Source organism: Heptranchias perlo, chromosome 4, assembly GCF_035084215.1.
Source record: "Heptranchias perlo isolate sHepPer1 chromosome 4, sHepPer1.hap1, whole genome shotgun sequence".
Taxonomy (NCBI): Eukaryota; Metazoa; Chordata; class Chondrichthyes; order Hexanchiformes; family Hexanchidae; genus Heptranchias; species Heptranchias perlo.
Window position 1 is genome coordinate 99,166,353 of NC_090328.1, and position 16,016 is coordinate 99,182,368.

Genomic DNA, 16,016 nt, shown 5'->3' on the forward strand with positions numbered 1-16,016 from the left:
GAGGGTTGTTAACACTGGGAAATAAAACATTCATTTTGAGCACACTGACCTCTCCCAAGTGAGGTATAGCACAGGTCAGATGCAGAGAAATTCTCTCCACTGCCCCAAAAAGAGCACTTTAAAAAAAAAATACTGGGAGTAAAAGCTTTAGACGATAACTTTTAATGACACCATTCATCCTTACAATCAGAGACTGACAATTTATTGGCAAATTGAGACCAGTTCCATATTGTGGACCAAAGCTCATTTGGAGCTTGATAGAAACTGACAAAACTCAAACAACTTTATTAGTCCAAACTGGATTTAAAGTCACAACCCAGGAGGTGAAAATAGACAGGACTGCAGAGCTTTGATCATATTTTCCAGTGACCCTGTTCAGTTTTGTTTTCAGATGGTTCCACAGTACTTGATGAAAATGATAACATGTAAACTGGAGCCACATTAAATAGTCTCAATCACCAAATGTTAGAACAAACATACTCAAGGAACCCTCTCAGATTCTGTGTCGAAACAAATTTGCAATGCATTCAAAATGTGGTACATACAAAGGTCAGTCTGGGAAGTGCTAATCTGCAAAAGCAGTGGGAAAAAAATTCTAGTTTCTACATACTATCCCAAATACTAACTACACTGATGGCAATGATAAGTTTTGCAAAACTTCACTTGACAGAAGGTCAAGCTATTTTGTTACTTGGAATAACTGAAATCCTAACCTTAAAAATGAATATGTTGCTCCACTGCAGAAATCAAGCAACAGCTCGATGGCACTGTACCATTCTTGGCAGCATAAATCTTAAAATAGCAGAAGTTCCTATAGCATTACTTTGTGTAACCGCTATAGGCAGATACAGAATACCAAGGATAATCTAGAATAACTAGTTATAAAATATAACCATAATACAATTATAAAATACTAGTTTTTCTTACTTTAACTCCATACATAGTTTGGCGTCAGCCATGGCTCAGTGGTAGCACACTCACCTTGGCACCCCACTTCAGAAGCTTGAAATCTAGGCTGACACTCACCGTGCAGTACTGAGGGAGTACTGCACTGTAAGAGGTGCTTTCTTTCAGATGGGATGTTAAACAGAGGTCCATTTTCCCTCTTGGGTGGATGCAAAAGATCCCACAGCACCAATAGTTTTGGAGCGGCACCAGGTGTACCTAAAAATGAGGTGCCAACCTGGTGAAGCTACAACTCAGGACCACATGCATGCTAAACAGCGGAAACAACATGCTGTAGACAGAGCTAAGTGATTCCACAACCAACAGATCAGATCAAAGCTCTGCAGTCCTGCCACATCCAGTCGTGAATGGTGGTGCACAATTAAACAACTAACGGGAGGAGGAGGCTCTGTAAACACCCCCATCCTCAATGACGGCAGAGTCCAGCACGTGAGTTCAAAAGTCAAGGCTGAAGTGTTTGCAACCATCTTCAGCCAGAAGTGCCGAGTGGATGATCCATCTGGGCCTCCTCCAGATATCCCCACCATCACAGAAGCCAGTCTTCAGCCAATTCGATTCACTCCACGTGATATCAAAAAATGGCTGAGTGCACTGGATACAGCAAAGGTTATGTGCCCCGACAACATCCCGGCTGTAGTGCTGAAGACTTGTGCTCCAGAACTAGCCACGCCTCTAGTCAAACTGTTCCAATACAGCTACAACACTGGCATCTACCCGACAATGTGGAAAATTGCCCACAAAAAGCAGGACAAATCCAATCCAGCCACTTACTGCCCATCAGCCTACTCTCAGTCATCAGCAAAGTGATGGAAGGTGTCATCGACAGTGCTATCAAGCGGCACTTACTCACCGATGCTCAGTTTGGGTTCCACCAGGACCACTCAGCTCCAGACCTCATTACAGCCTTGGTCCAAACATGGAAACAAGAGCTGAATTCCAGAGATGAGGTGAGAGTGACTGCCTTTGACATCAAGGCAGCATTTGACCGAATGTGGCAGCAAGGAGCCCTAGTAAAATTGAAGACAATGGGAATCAGGGGGAAAACTCTCCAGTGGCTGGAGTCATACCTAGCACAAAGGAAGATGGTAGTGGTGGTTTGCAGCCAATCATCTCAGCCCCAGGACATTGCTGCAGGAGTACCTCAGGGCAGTGTCCTAGGCCCAACCATCTTCAGCTGCTTCATCAATGACCTTCCCTCCATCATAAGGTCAGAAATGGGGATGTTTGCTGATGATTGCACAGTGTTCAGTTCCAGTCGCAACCCCTCAGATAATGATGCAGTCCGTTTGCCCACATGCAGCAAGACCTGGACAACATCCAGGCTTGGGCTGATAAGTGGCAAGTAATATTCGTGCCAGACAAGTGCCAGGCAATGACCAGTTCCAACAAGAGAGAGTCTAACCACCTCCCCTTGACATTCAACAGCATTATCATCGCCGAATCCCCCACCATCAACATCTTGGGGGTCACCATTGACCAGAAACTTAACTGGGCCAGTCACATAAATACTGTGGCTACAAGAGGTCAGAGGCTGGGTATTCTGCAGTGAGTGACTCACCTCTTGACTCCCCAAAGCCTTTCCACCATCTACAAGGCACACGTCAGGAGTGTGATGGAATACTCTCCACTTGCCTGGATGAGTGCAGCTCCAACAACACAAGAAGCTCGACACCATCCAGGACAAAGCAGCCCGCTTGATTGGCACCCCATCCACCACCCTAAACATTCACTCCCTTCACCACCGGCGCACTGTGGCTGCAGTGTGTACCATACACAGGATGCACTGCAGCAACTCGCCAAGGCTTCTTCGACAGCAGCTCCCAAACCCGCGACCTCTACCACCTAGAAGAACAAGGGCAGCAGGCACATGGGAACAACACCACCTGCACGTTCCCCTCCAAGTCACACACCCATCCCGACTTGGAAATATATCGCCATTCCTTCATCTTCGCTGGGTCAAAATCCTGGAACGCCCTACCTAACAGCACTGTGGGAGAACCTTCACTACACGGACTGCAGCGGTTTAAGAAGGCGGTTCACCACCAACTTCTCAAGGGCAATTAGGGATGGGAAATAAATGCTGGCCTTGCCAGCGACGCCCACATCCCATGAACGAATTTTTAAAAAACACTAGCCGAAGAACAGCAGGGGAGTTCTCCCCGGCTCTCCAGATGACTTGGCCAATATTTATCCCTCGGCCAACATCTAAAAACAGATATGTGATAGTTATCACATTGCTGTTTGTGGGACCTTGCTGTGTGCAAATTGATTACCACTTTTCCTACACAAGAAAAGTGACTACATTTCAATATAGGCAAACAGCAGCTAATTTGCACCCAGTAAGGCACCAACAGTAAATGAAATCAATGAACAGTTAACATGCATTTTGTTGGCATTGGTTCAAGGGAGGAATATTGACCAGGACATGAGAAAATAGTGCTTTTTTTTTTAAATTGAACAATAGGATCTTTTACGTTCACCTCAACAGAGGGGAGACCTCAGTCCAGCATCTCATGCAAAGGACAGGATTGCAGCACTCCTTCAGTATTGCACTGGCGTGTCAGCCTGGATCAAGTCCTGAAGTGAGGATTGAATGCACAACCTTCCAATTTCGGTGAAAATACTACCAACTAAGCCAATCAGACAACACCCTCGAAATTTAGTAATCAGGGTTGTAAATCTTACTCTCTCCTTTTCTCAGCCACTTCATGGCGTCCTTATAGGTTACAGCCAACTCTTCAGTCAGATCAGCAACATAAATTCTCTGGAAAATAAGTAGATTTAATTATTACTGGTATTTCTCTTTGGGATACTGTTTATGAAACAATTTTAGGACATTATGCTCAAACCTGTTACAAGAGAAAATCAGTATCAAAATAGACGGAGGAATTTTACTAGTAACCTGTTAGGTAACTAACATACCCACAGTCCCTATCATAGAAACTGCAGCACAAGAGGATGCAATCACAAGCTACAGCAAAGAAAATGAAATACAAGATTAGAAAATAATTACTAGATAGTTTAAAAGATCTCAAGGAGGATGCGTTTACCTGTATTAAAACAAAAAAATGTGTCGGTCAGTGAATATATAGCCACTGTTTTAAAGTTCAAAAGCACATTTAGATGCACTTACTTCCATATCTTCCCTAACTTCCAGAGGCCTTCTTTTTGGACCAGTAAGTAAATCTGATACAGACTCATTGTAAATTTCCATGTAAGAAACCCGCACCAGAAATTCTCTGTTTGGCATCTGGGTGAAGAAAACAATTTTTTTTTTAAATTACAACAGCAGCAAAAAGAAAAATCTGGTCCCTCATTTACATCAGATCCTAAGTAACAAACAAGAGGAGAACAAGCATTTATAAAGCAACTTACTACCAAGCCTCTCAGGACATTCCAAAGAGGTTCACATCCAATTAATTATCTTTCATTCTGAGGGTTAAACCTGAAACATCAACTTGTCAGTTCTCTCCACGGATATTGACTGACCTGCTGGGCATTTCCAGCATTATCTGTTTCCGTTCTAGTTACCTTTTGAGTTGCAGTCACCATTATATAGAATACGGCAGCCAGTTTGCACAGTGGTTTTTTTTTTAAAAAGTGGAGGTCATAATATTTCAGTTACCTACTTTTGACGTGTACCATTACATATTTACTACCTATCGGAGAAGAGAAAGTCTCCTGTTCTCAGCTGAAGCTTGGGAATGTTATACACAAGTCCCCTGGTTCTGCAGTTAGTATTAGTTACATAATATACTTATATCCACATTGTCCATCCCTAAGTATTTTGAAGAACAGAATCACGGCCACTACCAATCCCCACCCCACCTTTTCTCCTTGAAAAAGTCAAATTCTGTTTGAATCTAGTATGAGGAAATGCTATCATGCTTGTGGTTTTTCTTCTGACCTTCAAAACACCGATGCTGCTTTGGTTGCCCATAATACTCCAAATCTGGCTCCCACAATAACCTACTCAAAAGAACTTGTTTTAATTTAATCGTTGCACGAGTAGCTTTGTTGCTAACTTTACATTTACTGGGTACTTTCACTGATGCCAGAGTGATTTTTAGGTGATGCAATAGATGGGGATTGATAAAGTTGTCAAGACTGATAACAGTTGAGAAACAAGAGGATGAAATCTAAACATTTGGGAATTAGGAGCAAATAGGGAGTCCAAGTAAACCTTTTTTCACAGATGTATGGCATAGCCTACCAGGGAACAGCACTGAAGGAAATAACAAGTGGTGCAACTGAATGTGTTTCTGGAGAAAGGTGGATATGGTGACAATGCAGGAAGGAAGAGTTGCCAAAAAGGGGCTCGGCTTTCTCCATTTTGTAAATTATTGCCACACTTCCAAAATACAAACAGTAATTCCCAGTTACAAGCAGATTTTCATGAAGTATTGTGTTCAAAAGCACAGAAGTGTTACTTACAGCATTAATAACTTCAAATAAATTGTGAAGAGCCAGAGGAATAAGACCAGGAGAGTCTGCATTTCCCATCATTGTGTAAGTCTTTCCAGAAGAGGTCTGTCCATAAGCAAATATGGTACCTGTTAAACAAAAAGTCAAATACAACATTAACACTTAAACGCACCAAAACCACCCTCTGCCTGGCAGGTTGCCATTTTGAATCTTACCACTCAGGTGAAATGTTACTAGTTTACTGAAGGATTTACCAAGTGGAAAACCCCTTATACAAGATGAAACCAAGGAATGTGCGATAATAATGGAGAACGGATTCACATTAAAGTAACTGAAGATTACACTATCATGCCAAAGGAGAAGGTTTTATTCTGTCTGCAGAACAGCAATTGTTTTCTTTCCACTGCACTTAGGCTTTGCTTCAAAACACAAATTTTATTTAAGTAACTCATTTAAACCGGAAATATTTTAACAGTCCCAATGTCCACAGAACCTTCTAATACACACAGGCAAATGTATGGTCTATAATGTAAACGGTGATCAAACTTATTAAAAACATCCCTTTGACAGGACCCCATCAAGCTCATGATTAAGGCTAGCACCATGCTTAAATTTACAATACCAAAAGCAGATTATCCAGAGCCTTAGATCAAATGAAACCGTTAGGTTTCCATATCTCTGGTTTGAAAATTGCCAGCTATATAACCACAAAGAGAAAAAAGACAAGCAATGTCAGCTTTATTCAACCATAGATTTAAAATTAGAAACTCAAGTGTACTCACCATTATAGCCTTGGGAAACAGAGAGCACAACAGAGTGCGCAACTTCATCGTAAACAGTTTGTGTTGTCTCTTCTGCATGGAATACGTGGTCTAGAACAAAACACCATTTCAGTACAGAAGAAGAAAGTGAACTAGCCACTAACTAAATTAGCTTGTTCTGTAGCAAGTGTTGAGTGAAGTCAAATCAACTAGGAGATCTACTGAAATATAACTACTGTTTGTGTGCGTCACTTTCTAAATGGCATCACAGCACTTCCAATCAATGGACATCATCTCAGTCTGACATTAATAGTAAGCCTGATCTTTGTAACAACTAGTAAGTGGGCTATGTCTGATCAAAGTATTTTGGGGTCAGGCAGAATCGTGAATAAATACTGTCCAATTCCCCTTCCTAGAATCTTTGAACCACTTACACCTTCACTTCTTTCCTTTACTTTCCCACCTCCTCCACTTCTTACTTGTTTTTAATCTGTTTCTCCCCACCCCCACCTTTATATTTACCCCTGCAACTGTGAGCAGAGAGAAGCAGTAACATCAGGACTAAAAACAGGTGGCCAAGTCAAAGTTAGCAATATCAGGACTTCGGCAGTGAGTAGACCAGCGGCATCAAAACTCGGGCAAACAGGTGCATTGAAGACAACAGCCACGAACTCGAATGGCAGGTAAAAATCAACAGCATCATGACGGAGGCTTGCAGGCCAGCTAGAGGCAGCAGCCGCGGATGTTAAAGGCACTGTTGTAGGCAATAGTGGACAGGATGGTGGCCTTTTGTGAGGATGCAGTCTCAGGTTCAGAGGTGCTAACATCCTGAATGTTTGTATCAGTCAATTGCACCGAGATGGGCTAATATTTTTCTTCCCAGAATAGAGCCACTGATAATCGAGGCAACTGCTGTTAATGACTAGTGCTCGTTCTGAAAAACCTGCCAACAGTAACAGACCATAAGAGATAGAAGCAGGAGTAGGCCATTCAGCCCCTCGAGCCTGCTCCGCCATTCAATGAGATCATGGCTGATCGAATTTTTACCGTAACTCCACTTTCCCGCCCTTTCCCCATATCTTTTGACTCCCTTGCTGATCAAAAATGTGTCTAACTCAGCCTTGAATGTATTCAATGACTCAGCCGCCACAGCTTTTTGGGGTAAAGAATTCCAAAGATTCACGACCCTCTGGGAGAAGAAATTCCTCCTCATTTCCGTCTTAAACAGGCAACCCCTTATTCTGAGACTATGCCCCCTAGTTTTAGATTCCCCCATGAGGGGTGACATCCTCTCAGCAAATACCCTATCGAGTCCCCTCAGAATATTCCATCTGCCAAACATTTGGTCTCTATGCTGCTCACTCAACGATTAATAAGGGTCACTTAGTCGATAATAGACAAGGCAACTGCGACCTGTTAAACTTATCATATGGGATCTGTAACAAAAACATCTCAGGAACTTACCAAAACTGAATGACTTTGCCCCAGTAATCTGGGAAATAGTTTGATTGTCTGCTTTCCAATGAATCTGAGGGGCTTCAGCAGTAGATCCTCCTTGTAAAGACTTCTCTCTGGTAGAGTACACAATTTTTTTTTAAAAAAGATAATGAGGCAGACTTGATCTGCATACTAACTACCTGAAAACATTTTAGTATAATTTGTATAGTTTGTGATACATAGCAAGAACATGGCTCCTTTACATGGTAATAATTGATCTCCCATGGTGTTCTGAACATTTTTTAAAATTCTCTCTACATTTCGACTTTAGTCCTTTTCTTCCCCTCTGCCTTCCATTTTCTGCTTCCCTCACTTGCATTCTACACTTCCCAAAAATCTATCAAATTTGTAGAAACCAAGACACCCAACCAAAATCTGTTGAGTCCAAGACAGGGACTGGGTACAAAAAGACCACCCAGGAGCTGCTGAAATACAGCTCTTTCAGTCACCACTAACACTTCCAGACTTCAACATTCACAGGCGGCCCAAGAAAAACAGAAAAGGAAAATCATACCTCTCCTGACCATGTTCCCAATAGCACCATCTCAGGTGGAATCTGCTCCTTACTGTATTGAGCATCCTACTATTTGTGCCTCGGGCTTTCACCCCCAAATGGCTCACAAGTTGTTTTGCAGAAGTACCAGTGCAGTTTGCAGCACACACACTTGACAGTCGAAGAACATTTTCCATACACACAATAGCAATTAAATTTCATTACATCCATAAAATAGTTACTACAAATTTAAAAGATGATTGTAGCCAAATCCTGCTCAAACTCACAATATAGAATAGGTAGTCTACGGAATCTCTGTTGAACTATACAATGTATACAGTAGGTTTAAAATCCCTTATGTTCTCCTCTGTATCAACTGCAAATTTATAACAGCAGCATTCTACTGGAGGTGTCAGCTTAACCGGATATGCTATTATGCTACATGGGGTGAAAATGCTGTATAATTGTTGAGTGCAAGATTCTGCAGTGACTTATAACCTCTCTTACCATCTCTCTCTTACCCCCTCCCCCACCCCACTATTTACACATTGCTAGAGATGCTGACTGACCCACTGTTTATTTCCAGCATTTGTATTTTTTCATTTTTAATCTCACTGATAGATCAAACAGGAGCTTTTACATTAAGAGTGCAGCATATCTCGCCCACCATTGGCTGCACTTGTAAATGTGATGTAAACAATCCCACTATGGTTATTTTGATAGTAAAGGAACGTCAGATTTTCCTGGTTTTTGGTCACTGGGTCACTTAGAAACAAAACCAGATTCCCTCACTTTAAGAAGTGGAAAGTCCAGCTATCTGCCATTAACAGAAGCAGCAACACCATTCCCCCCTACCCTCATACAGGGGTTGGGTTAGACACCCCATAACCTAATCTAGGATGGAGTTCATTCTCATGTTAACAATTTGTATTTGCACAGATCTTTAACATAGAAAAATGTCCAGAGATGTTTCACGGAGGCATAATCAGACAAAAATATACATCAGACCAGAGAAGATATTTGGAGAGGTGATCAAATTTTGGACAGATGTGGGTTTTAAAATGAGTCTTAAAAGAGGGCGAGGCAGAGATTTCTGGAGGAAAATATTTTTTTTAAAAATTCGTTCATGGGATGTGGGCATCGCTGGCAAGGCCAGCATTTATTGCCCATCCCTAATTGCCCTTGAGAAGGTGGTGGTGAGCCGCCTTCTTGAACCGCTGCAGTCCGTGTGGTGAAGGTTCTCCCACAGTGCTGTTAGGAAGGGAGTTCCAGGATTTTGACCAGCGACAATGAAGGGATGGCAATATATTTCCAAGTCAGGATGGAGTGTGACTTGGGGGGGGGGGGGGGGAAACGTGCAGGTGGTGGTTTTGGCGTGTGCCTGCTGCCCTTGTCCTGCTAGGTGGTAGAGGTCGCGGGTTTGGGAGGTGCTGTCGAAGAAGCCTTGACAAGTTGCTGCAGTGCAACCTGTGGATGGTACACACTGCAGCCATGGTGCGCCAGTGGTGAAAGGAGTGAATGTTTAGGGTGATGGATAGGGTACCAATCAAGCAGGCTGCTTTGTCCTGGATGGTGTCGAACTTCTTGAGTGTTGTTGGAGCTGCACTCATCCAGCGCAGTGGAGAGTATTCCATCACACTACTGACTTGTGCCTTGACGATGGCGGAAAAGCTTTGGGGAGTGAGGAGGTGAGTCACTTGCCACAGAATACCCAGCCTCTGGCCTGCGCTTGTAGCCACAGTATTTATTTGGCTGGTCCAGTTAAGTTTCTGGTCAATGGTGACCCACAAGATGTTGATGGTGGGAGATTCAGCAATGGTAATGCCATTGAATGTCATGGGGAAGTGGTTAGATTCTCCCTTGTTGGAGATGGTCATTGCCTGGCACTTGTCTGACGAATGTTACTTGCCACTTATGAGCCCAAGCCTGGATGTTGTCCAGGTCTTGCTGCATGCAGGCACGGACTGCTTCATTATCTGAGGGGTTGCGAATGGAACTGAACACTGCGCAATCATCAGCGAACATCCCCATTTCTGATCTCATGACGGAGGGAAGGTCATTGATGAAGCAGCTGAAGATGGTTGGGCCTAGGACACTGCCCTGAGGAACTCCTGCAGTAATGTCCTGGGGCTGAGATGATTGGCCTCCAACAACCGTTACCATCTTCCTTTGTGCTAGGTATGATTCCAGCCATTGGAAAGTTTTCCACCTGATTCCCATCGACTTCAATTTTACTAGAGCTCCTTGGTGCCACACTCCGTCAAGGGCAATTACTCTCACTTCACCTCTGGAATTCAGCTCTTTTGTCCATGTTGGGACCAAGGTTGTAATGAGGTCTGGAGTGGCCCTGGCGGAACCCAAACTAAGCATCAGTGAAGTTCCCCCACCCAGAGTACATGCTGTGCCCTTGCTACCCTCAGTGCTTCCACCAAGTGGTGCTCAACGTGGAGGAGGACTGATTCATCAGCTGAGGGAGGGCGGTAGGTGGTAATCAGTCGGAGGTTTCCATGCCAATGTTTGACCTGATGCCATGAGATTTCATGGGGTCCGGAATCAATGTTGAGGACTCCCAGGGCCACTCCCTCCTGACTGTATATCACTAACGCCACTTATGGTGGGTCTGGCCTGCCGGTGGACAGGACATACCCAGGGATGGTGATGGAAGCATCTGGGACGTTGGCTGAAAGATATGATTCTGTGAGTATGGCTATGTCAGGCTGTTGCTTGACTAGTCTGTGGGACAGCTCTCCCAATTTTGGCACAAGTCCCTAGATGTTAGTGATGAGGAGCATGCAGGGTCGACTGGGCTTGGTTTGCCTTTGTCGTGTCCGATGCCTAGTGGTCTGATGCCAGGTGTTCCAACCGGTTTTATTCTTATGACGACTTTTTGTAGCGAGATTTTACAACTGAGTGGCTTGCTAGGCCAATTCAGAGGGCGATTAAGAATCAACCACATTGCTGTGGGTCTGGAGTCACATCACCGCCAGACCGGGTAAGGACGGCAGATTTCCTTCCCTAAAGGACATTAGTGAACTAGATAGGTTTTTACGACAATCCGGTAGTTTCATGGCCACCAGTACTGATAATAGATTTTTTTCCCCAGATTTTATTTAATTAATTGAATTTAAATTCCCCAGTTGCCGTGGTGGGATTTGAGCTCATGACTCCGGATTATTAGTCCAGACCTCTGGATTATTACAGCAGTAACATAACCACTATGCTACAGAGTTTAAGGCCCAGAGAGCTGAGGGCACGGCCACCGATGGTGGGGTGAAGGCAATGGCGGACGTACAAGAGGTCAGAGTTGGAGGAATGCGGAGTTCTTGGAGGGTTTTAGGGCTGAAGAGATCAGTACCTTAGCCAACAGTTCCACCTCCATCCCGGCCACTGTCTTGACTGAACCATTGTAAACAATTTTACAACACCAAGTTATAGTCCAACAAATTTATTTTAAATTCCACAAGCTTTCGGAGGCTTGTGGAATTTAAAATAAATTTGTTGGACTATAACTTGGTGTTGTAAAATTGTTTACAATTGTCAACCCCAGTCTATCACCGGCATCTCCACATCTTGACTGAACCAGACTGTTTATGACCTCAACGACCTATTCAACTCTATGCTGAGTTTTGAACTCCATATCCTCTCCATCACAAAGACTTACACCCCTGTAACATTGTCTCTCGCTGCATCTTCCACAGCTTATCTGCTGCTGAAACCCTCATCCATGCCTTTATCACCTCTGAACTCAGTTATTCCAAAGCTCTCCTGGTTGGCCTCCCATCTTCCACCCTCCATAACCTTCAGCTCAAATAAAATTCTGCTGCCTGTATCCTAACTCACACTAAATGCCACTCATTTAACTATGCAACAGAAGCCCCGCCACCTCAATGAACAAAAACCCATATTCATAGAATCACAGAATGATACAGCACAGGAGGCCATTCTGCCCATCATGCTCTGTGCCAGCTCTTTGAAAGAGCCTCTATTAAATCTCCCCTCAGGGAATACTCCCAGCTTCTCCATATAACTGAAGTCCCTCATCCCTAGTACCATGCCAGTAAATCTCTTCTACACCCTCTGCATTCTTCCTAAAGTATGGCAACCAGTATTGGACACAATATTCCAGCTGAGGCCTAACCAGTGATTTATAAAGGTTTAGCATAACATGAACTCTATGCCTGTTTAAAAAGGCATATGGGAGCCTTGGCTTTCTAACAGCCTTCTCAACTTGTCCTGCCACCTTCAAAGACTGATTTGTGTAGACTATGAACAACTATCTTCTATCAACCTCCTCACCTGTCATTGTGCGGCCGCACCCGGACACACACTTGCACCGCGTCCTCCTCCGACATCCTCGCAACCAAGTCTACACTTTCTAGTCGGGGTCGGTCTGTCTCTCTAGTCAGTCTCTGTCTCCCTCTCTCTCTCTCTGGTCGGACTCGGTGTGTCGCTCGCTCTCTCTAGGCGATGTCGGGGTCTCTCTCTCTCTCTCTAGTCGGTGTTGGGGTCTCTCTCTGGTCGGTCGGTCGCTTTCTCTGGTCGGACTCGGTGTGTCCGGGTCTCTATCTCTCTCTTTGGTAGGTCGCTCGCTCTCTTGTCGGTGTTGGGGTCTCTCTCTGGTCGGACTCGGTGTGTCGCTCTCTCTCTCTCTCTAGTCTGTGTCTGTGTCTCTCTTTCTCTCTATCTCTTTCTCTCTAGTCGGTGTCGGGGTCTCGCGCGCGCTCTCTCCTATCTTTCTCCTCACTCCGGTTTGAATTCCCAGCTTCAATCTCATTGGTCAACGTCTCCACTTCGGTTAACATGGACTGCACCACTGGTGCAAGGGGGGGGGGGGGCGTGGAGCAATCCATTGCCAGCAGCTCCGCGGAGCTCAGCAGTTAACATATAGTTGGCGCCGCACTTTGAAGTGAGAAGATCCGTTTAATGTGCCCTATATTCCCCAGGTAGCGCAGGCTGGTGTGACCGCCAAATGCTTTGCTTACTGACCCTTTATAAATGACGACGGTGTTGTCAATAGCGATTTCAAACTCTAATCCCAATTTTTAACACTAACCCCAACTCTTAACACCCTAACCTCAATTCCAACTCCTAACCCCACCTCCTAGTCCCAATTCCTAACTAACCCCAGATCCTACTCCCAATTCCTAATCCCCACCTCCTAACCCCAGATCCTAATCACAACACCTAACCCCGACGCCTAACCCCAGTCTTAAACCTAAACCCTAAATTGTGTGGTGTCAGTTGTCATTGTGTCATCATCAGTGTTGGAGCTCGGCTGAAATACCTCAATCACCAAGGGGACTGCCACTAGGCCCAACGGGAGGGTCATATTCAATGTCGGTTGGCTTGTCACCTGGGTGGCGGCGGGCGTGTTCGAGCCTCGTGCCTCAGCGACAGCCAACAGTTGTGCAGTGATGGAGCCCGAGAGGCCGGAAGAGATGGTGTTTGTGGTATATGCAGCCGGACTCGCGGAGGAGGATGAGGCAGCGAGAGGCTAAGCTTTTTATATCTGTCTAGCTTTAGAAAGAAAGACTTGCTTTTATATAGCGCCTTTCACAACCTCAGGATGTCCCAAAGCACTTTACAGCTGATGGAGTACTTTGAAGTGTAGTCAATTCTAATATAGGAAATGTGGCAGCCAATTTGCACGCAGCAAGCTCCCACAAACAGCAATTAAATAAATGACTAGATCATCTGTTTTAGGTATTGGTTGAGAATTAAAAATTGGCCAGGACATCGGAGAGGACTTCCCTGCTCTTCTTTGATAAGTGCCATGGGATCTTTTATGTCCATCTGAGTGGGCAGATGTTTAACATTCCATATATTTATTTCATTTATCCATTATTAAACCCATCATTTAGTTAAGGAGATGCTTCAGCACAGTGCTGCATTTTCAGGTGCAGTTGTTCATATGAAATCTTAATCTGTCAGCCTGTACGGGTGGACCTAAAAGATCATACACATTTCTTTTGATGAAGAGCAGGGAGTTCTTCCAGTATCCTGACCAACATTTATTCCACAATCAACACAACCAAAACTGGTTAATAGTGAAAAGCACTGTAAGTGACTTAGGACATAAATAGGTTGGTAGATAGGGCAGATAAGAACATAAGAAATTGGAGCAGGAGTAGGCCAATCGGCCCCTCGAGCCTGCTCCGCCATTCAATAAGATCATGGCTGATCTGATCCCAACCACAAATCTAAAGAACACAAGAAGTCGGAGCAGGACCCGGCCACATAGCCCCTGGGCCCTCTCCGCCACCCACAGGGCATTGACCGATCCGAACTCAGCTTCATGTCCAATTTCCTGCCCGCTCCCCATAACCCCTAATTCCCTTTACTTCTAGGAAACTGTCTATTTCTGTTTTAAATTTATCTAATGATGTAGCTTCCACAGCTTCCTGGGGCAGCAAATTCCACAGACCTACCACCCTCTGAGTGAAGAAGTTTCTCCTCATCTCAGTTTTGAAAGAGCAGCCCCTTATTCTAAGATTATGCCCCCTAGTTCTAGTTTCACCCATCTTTGGGAACATCCTTACTGCATCCACCCGATCAAGACCCTTCACAATCTTATATGTTTCAATAAGATCGCCTCTCATTCTTCTGAACTCCAATGAGTAGAGTCCCAATCTACTCAACCTCTCCTCATATGTCCGCCCCCTCATCCCCGGGATTAACCGAGTGAACCTTCTTTGTACTGCCTCGAGAGCAAGTATGTCTTTTCTTAAGTATGGAGACCAAAACTGTATGCAGTATTCCAGGTGCGGTCTCACCAATACCTTATATAACTGCAGCAATACCTCCTTGTTTTTATATTCTATCCCCCTAGCAATAAAAGCCAACATTCCGTTGGCTTTCTTGATCACCTGCTGCACCTGCATACCAACTTTTTGATTTTCTTGCACTAGGACCCCCAGATCCCTTTGTACTGCAGTACTTTCCAGTCTCTCGCCATTAAGAAAATAACTTGCTCTCTGATTTTTCCTGCCAAAGTGCATAACCTCACATTTTCCAATATTATATTGCATCTGCCAAATCTCCGCCCACTCACCCAGCCTGTCTATATCCCCTTGCAGGTTTTTTATGTCCTCCTCACTCTCTACTTTCCCTCCCATCTTTGTATCATCTGCAAATTTTGATATGTTGCACTCGGTCCCCTCCTCCAAATCGTTAATATAGATTGTAAAGAGTTGGGGACCCAGCACCGACCCCTGTGGAACACCACTGGTTACTGGTTGCCAGTCCGAAAATGAACCATTTATCCCAACTCTCTGCTTCCTGTTTGATAACCAATCTTCCACCCATGCCAGAATATTACCCCCAATCCCGTGATTTTTTATCTTAAGTAATAATCTTTTATGTGGCACCTTGTCGAATGCCTTCTGGAAGTCTAAATACACTACGTCCACTGGTTCCCCTTTATCCACCCTATACGTTATATCCTCGAAGAACTCAAGCAAATTTGTCAGACATGACTTCCCCTTCATAAAGCCATGCTGACTTTGTCCTATTAAATTATGCTTATCTAAATGTTCCGTTACTGTCTCCTTAATAATAGACTCCAAAATTTTACCCACCACAGATGTTAAGCTAACTGGCCTATAATTTCCAGCCTTCTGCCTACTACCCTTTTTAAATAACGGTGTTACATTAGCAGTTTTCCAATCTGCCGGGACCTCTCCTGAGTCCAGGGAATTTTGGAAAACTATCACCAAAGCATCCACAATCCCTACTGCCACTTCCCTCAAGACCCTAGGATGGAAGCCATCAGGTCCAGGGGATTTATCCGCCTTGAGTCCCATTATTTTACTGAGTACCATCTCTTGAGTGATTTTAATCGTATTTAGCTCCTCCCCCCCGAGAGTCCCCTGTTT

General features: G+C 44.3%; 2 protein-coding genes across 2 annotated transcripts in view; both read right to left on the bottom strand.

Annotated features, from left to right (window-relative positions):
- LOC137320655 (centromere-associated protein E-like) overlaps nt 1-4,216 on the bottom strand; it is a 125,051-nt gene extending 120,835 nt beyond the window's left edge. The window contains exons 1-2 of the mRNA XM_067982333.1: nt 4,100-4,216; nt 3,652-3,730 (exon numbers count right to left, since the gene is read on the bottom strand). Coding sequence (XP_067838434.1) covers nt 3,652-3,730; nt 4,100-4,216 — 196 coding nt within the window. The remainder of the gene's footprint in view (nt 1-3,651; nt 3,731-4,099) is intronic.
- Nucleotides 4,217-4,283: 67 nt separating this feature from the next.
- Nucleotides 4,284-12,814, bottom strand: LOC137320656 (centromere-associated protein E-like). Its single transcript, XM_067982334.1, has 5 exons — nt 12,439-12,814; nt 7,617-7,723; nt 6,174-6,263; nt 5,401-5,519; nt 4,284-4,295 (listed from the first exon to the last, which is right to left on the bottom strand). Exons 1-5 carry the CDS (start codon nt 12,492-12,494, stop codon nt 4,284-4,286), a joined length of 384 nt encoding a protein of 127 aa, XP_067838435.1. The 5' UTR covers nt 12,495-12,814.
- Nucleotides 12,815-16,016: the final 3,202 nt, after the last annotated feature.

Excerpts from the sequence above, each read along its gene's own strand:
- LOC137320656 (XM_067982334.1), bottom strand. The coding sequence starts at position 12,494 with ATGTCGGAGGAGGACGCGGTGCAAGTGTGTGTCCGGGTGCGGCCGCAC. Across the intron at positions 7,724-12,438 it reads GTGCGGCCGCACAATGACAG|AGAGAAGTCTTTACAAGGAG; the intron begins GTGAGGAGGTTG and ends GTACTCTACCAG. Across the intron at positions 6,264-7,616 it reads GGCAAAGTCATTCAGTTTTG|ACCACGTATTCCATGCAGAA; the intron begins GTAAGTTCCTGA and ends GTTTTGTTCTAG.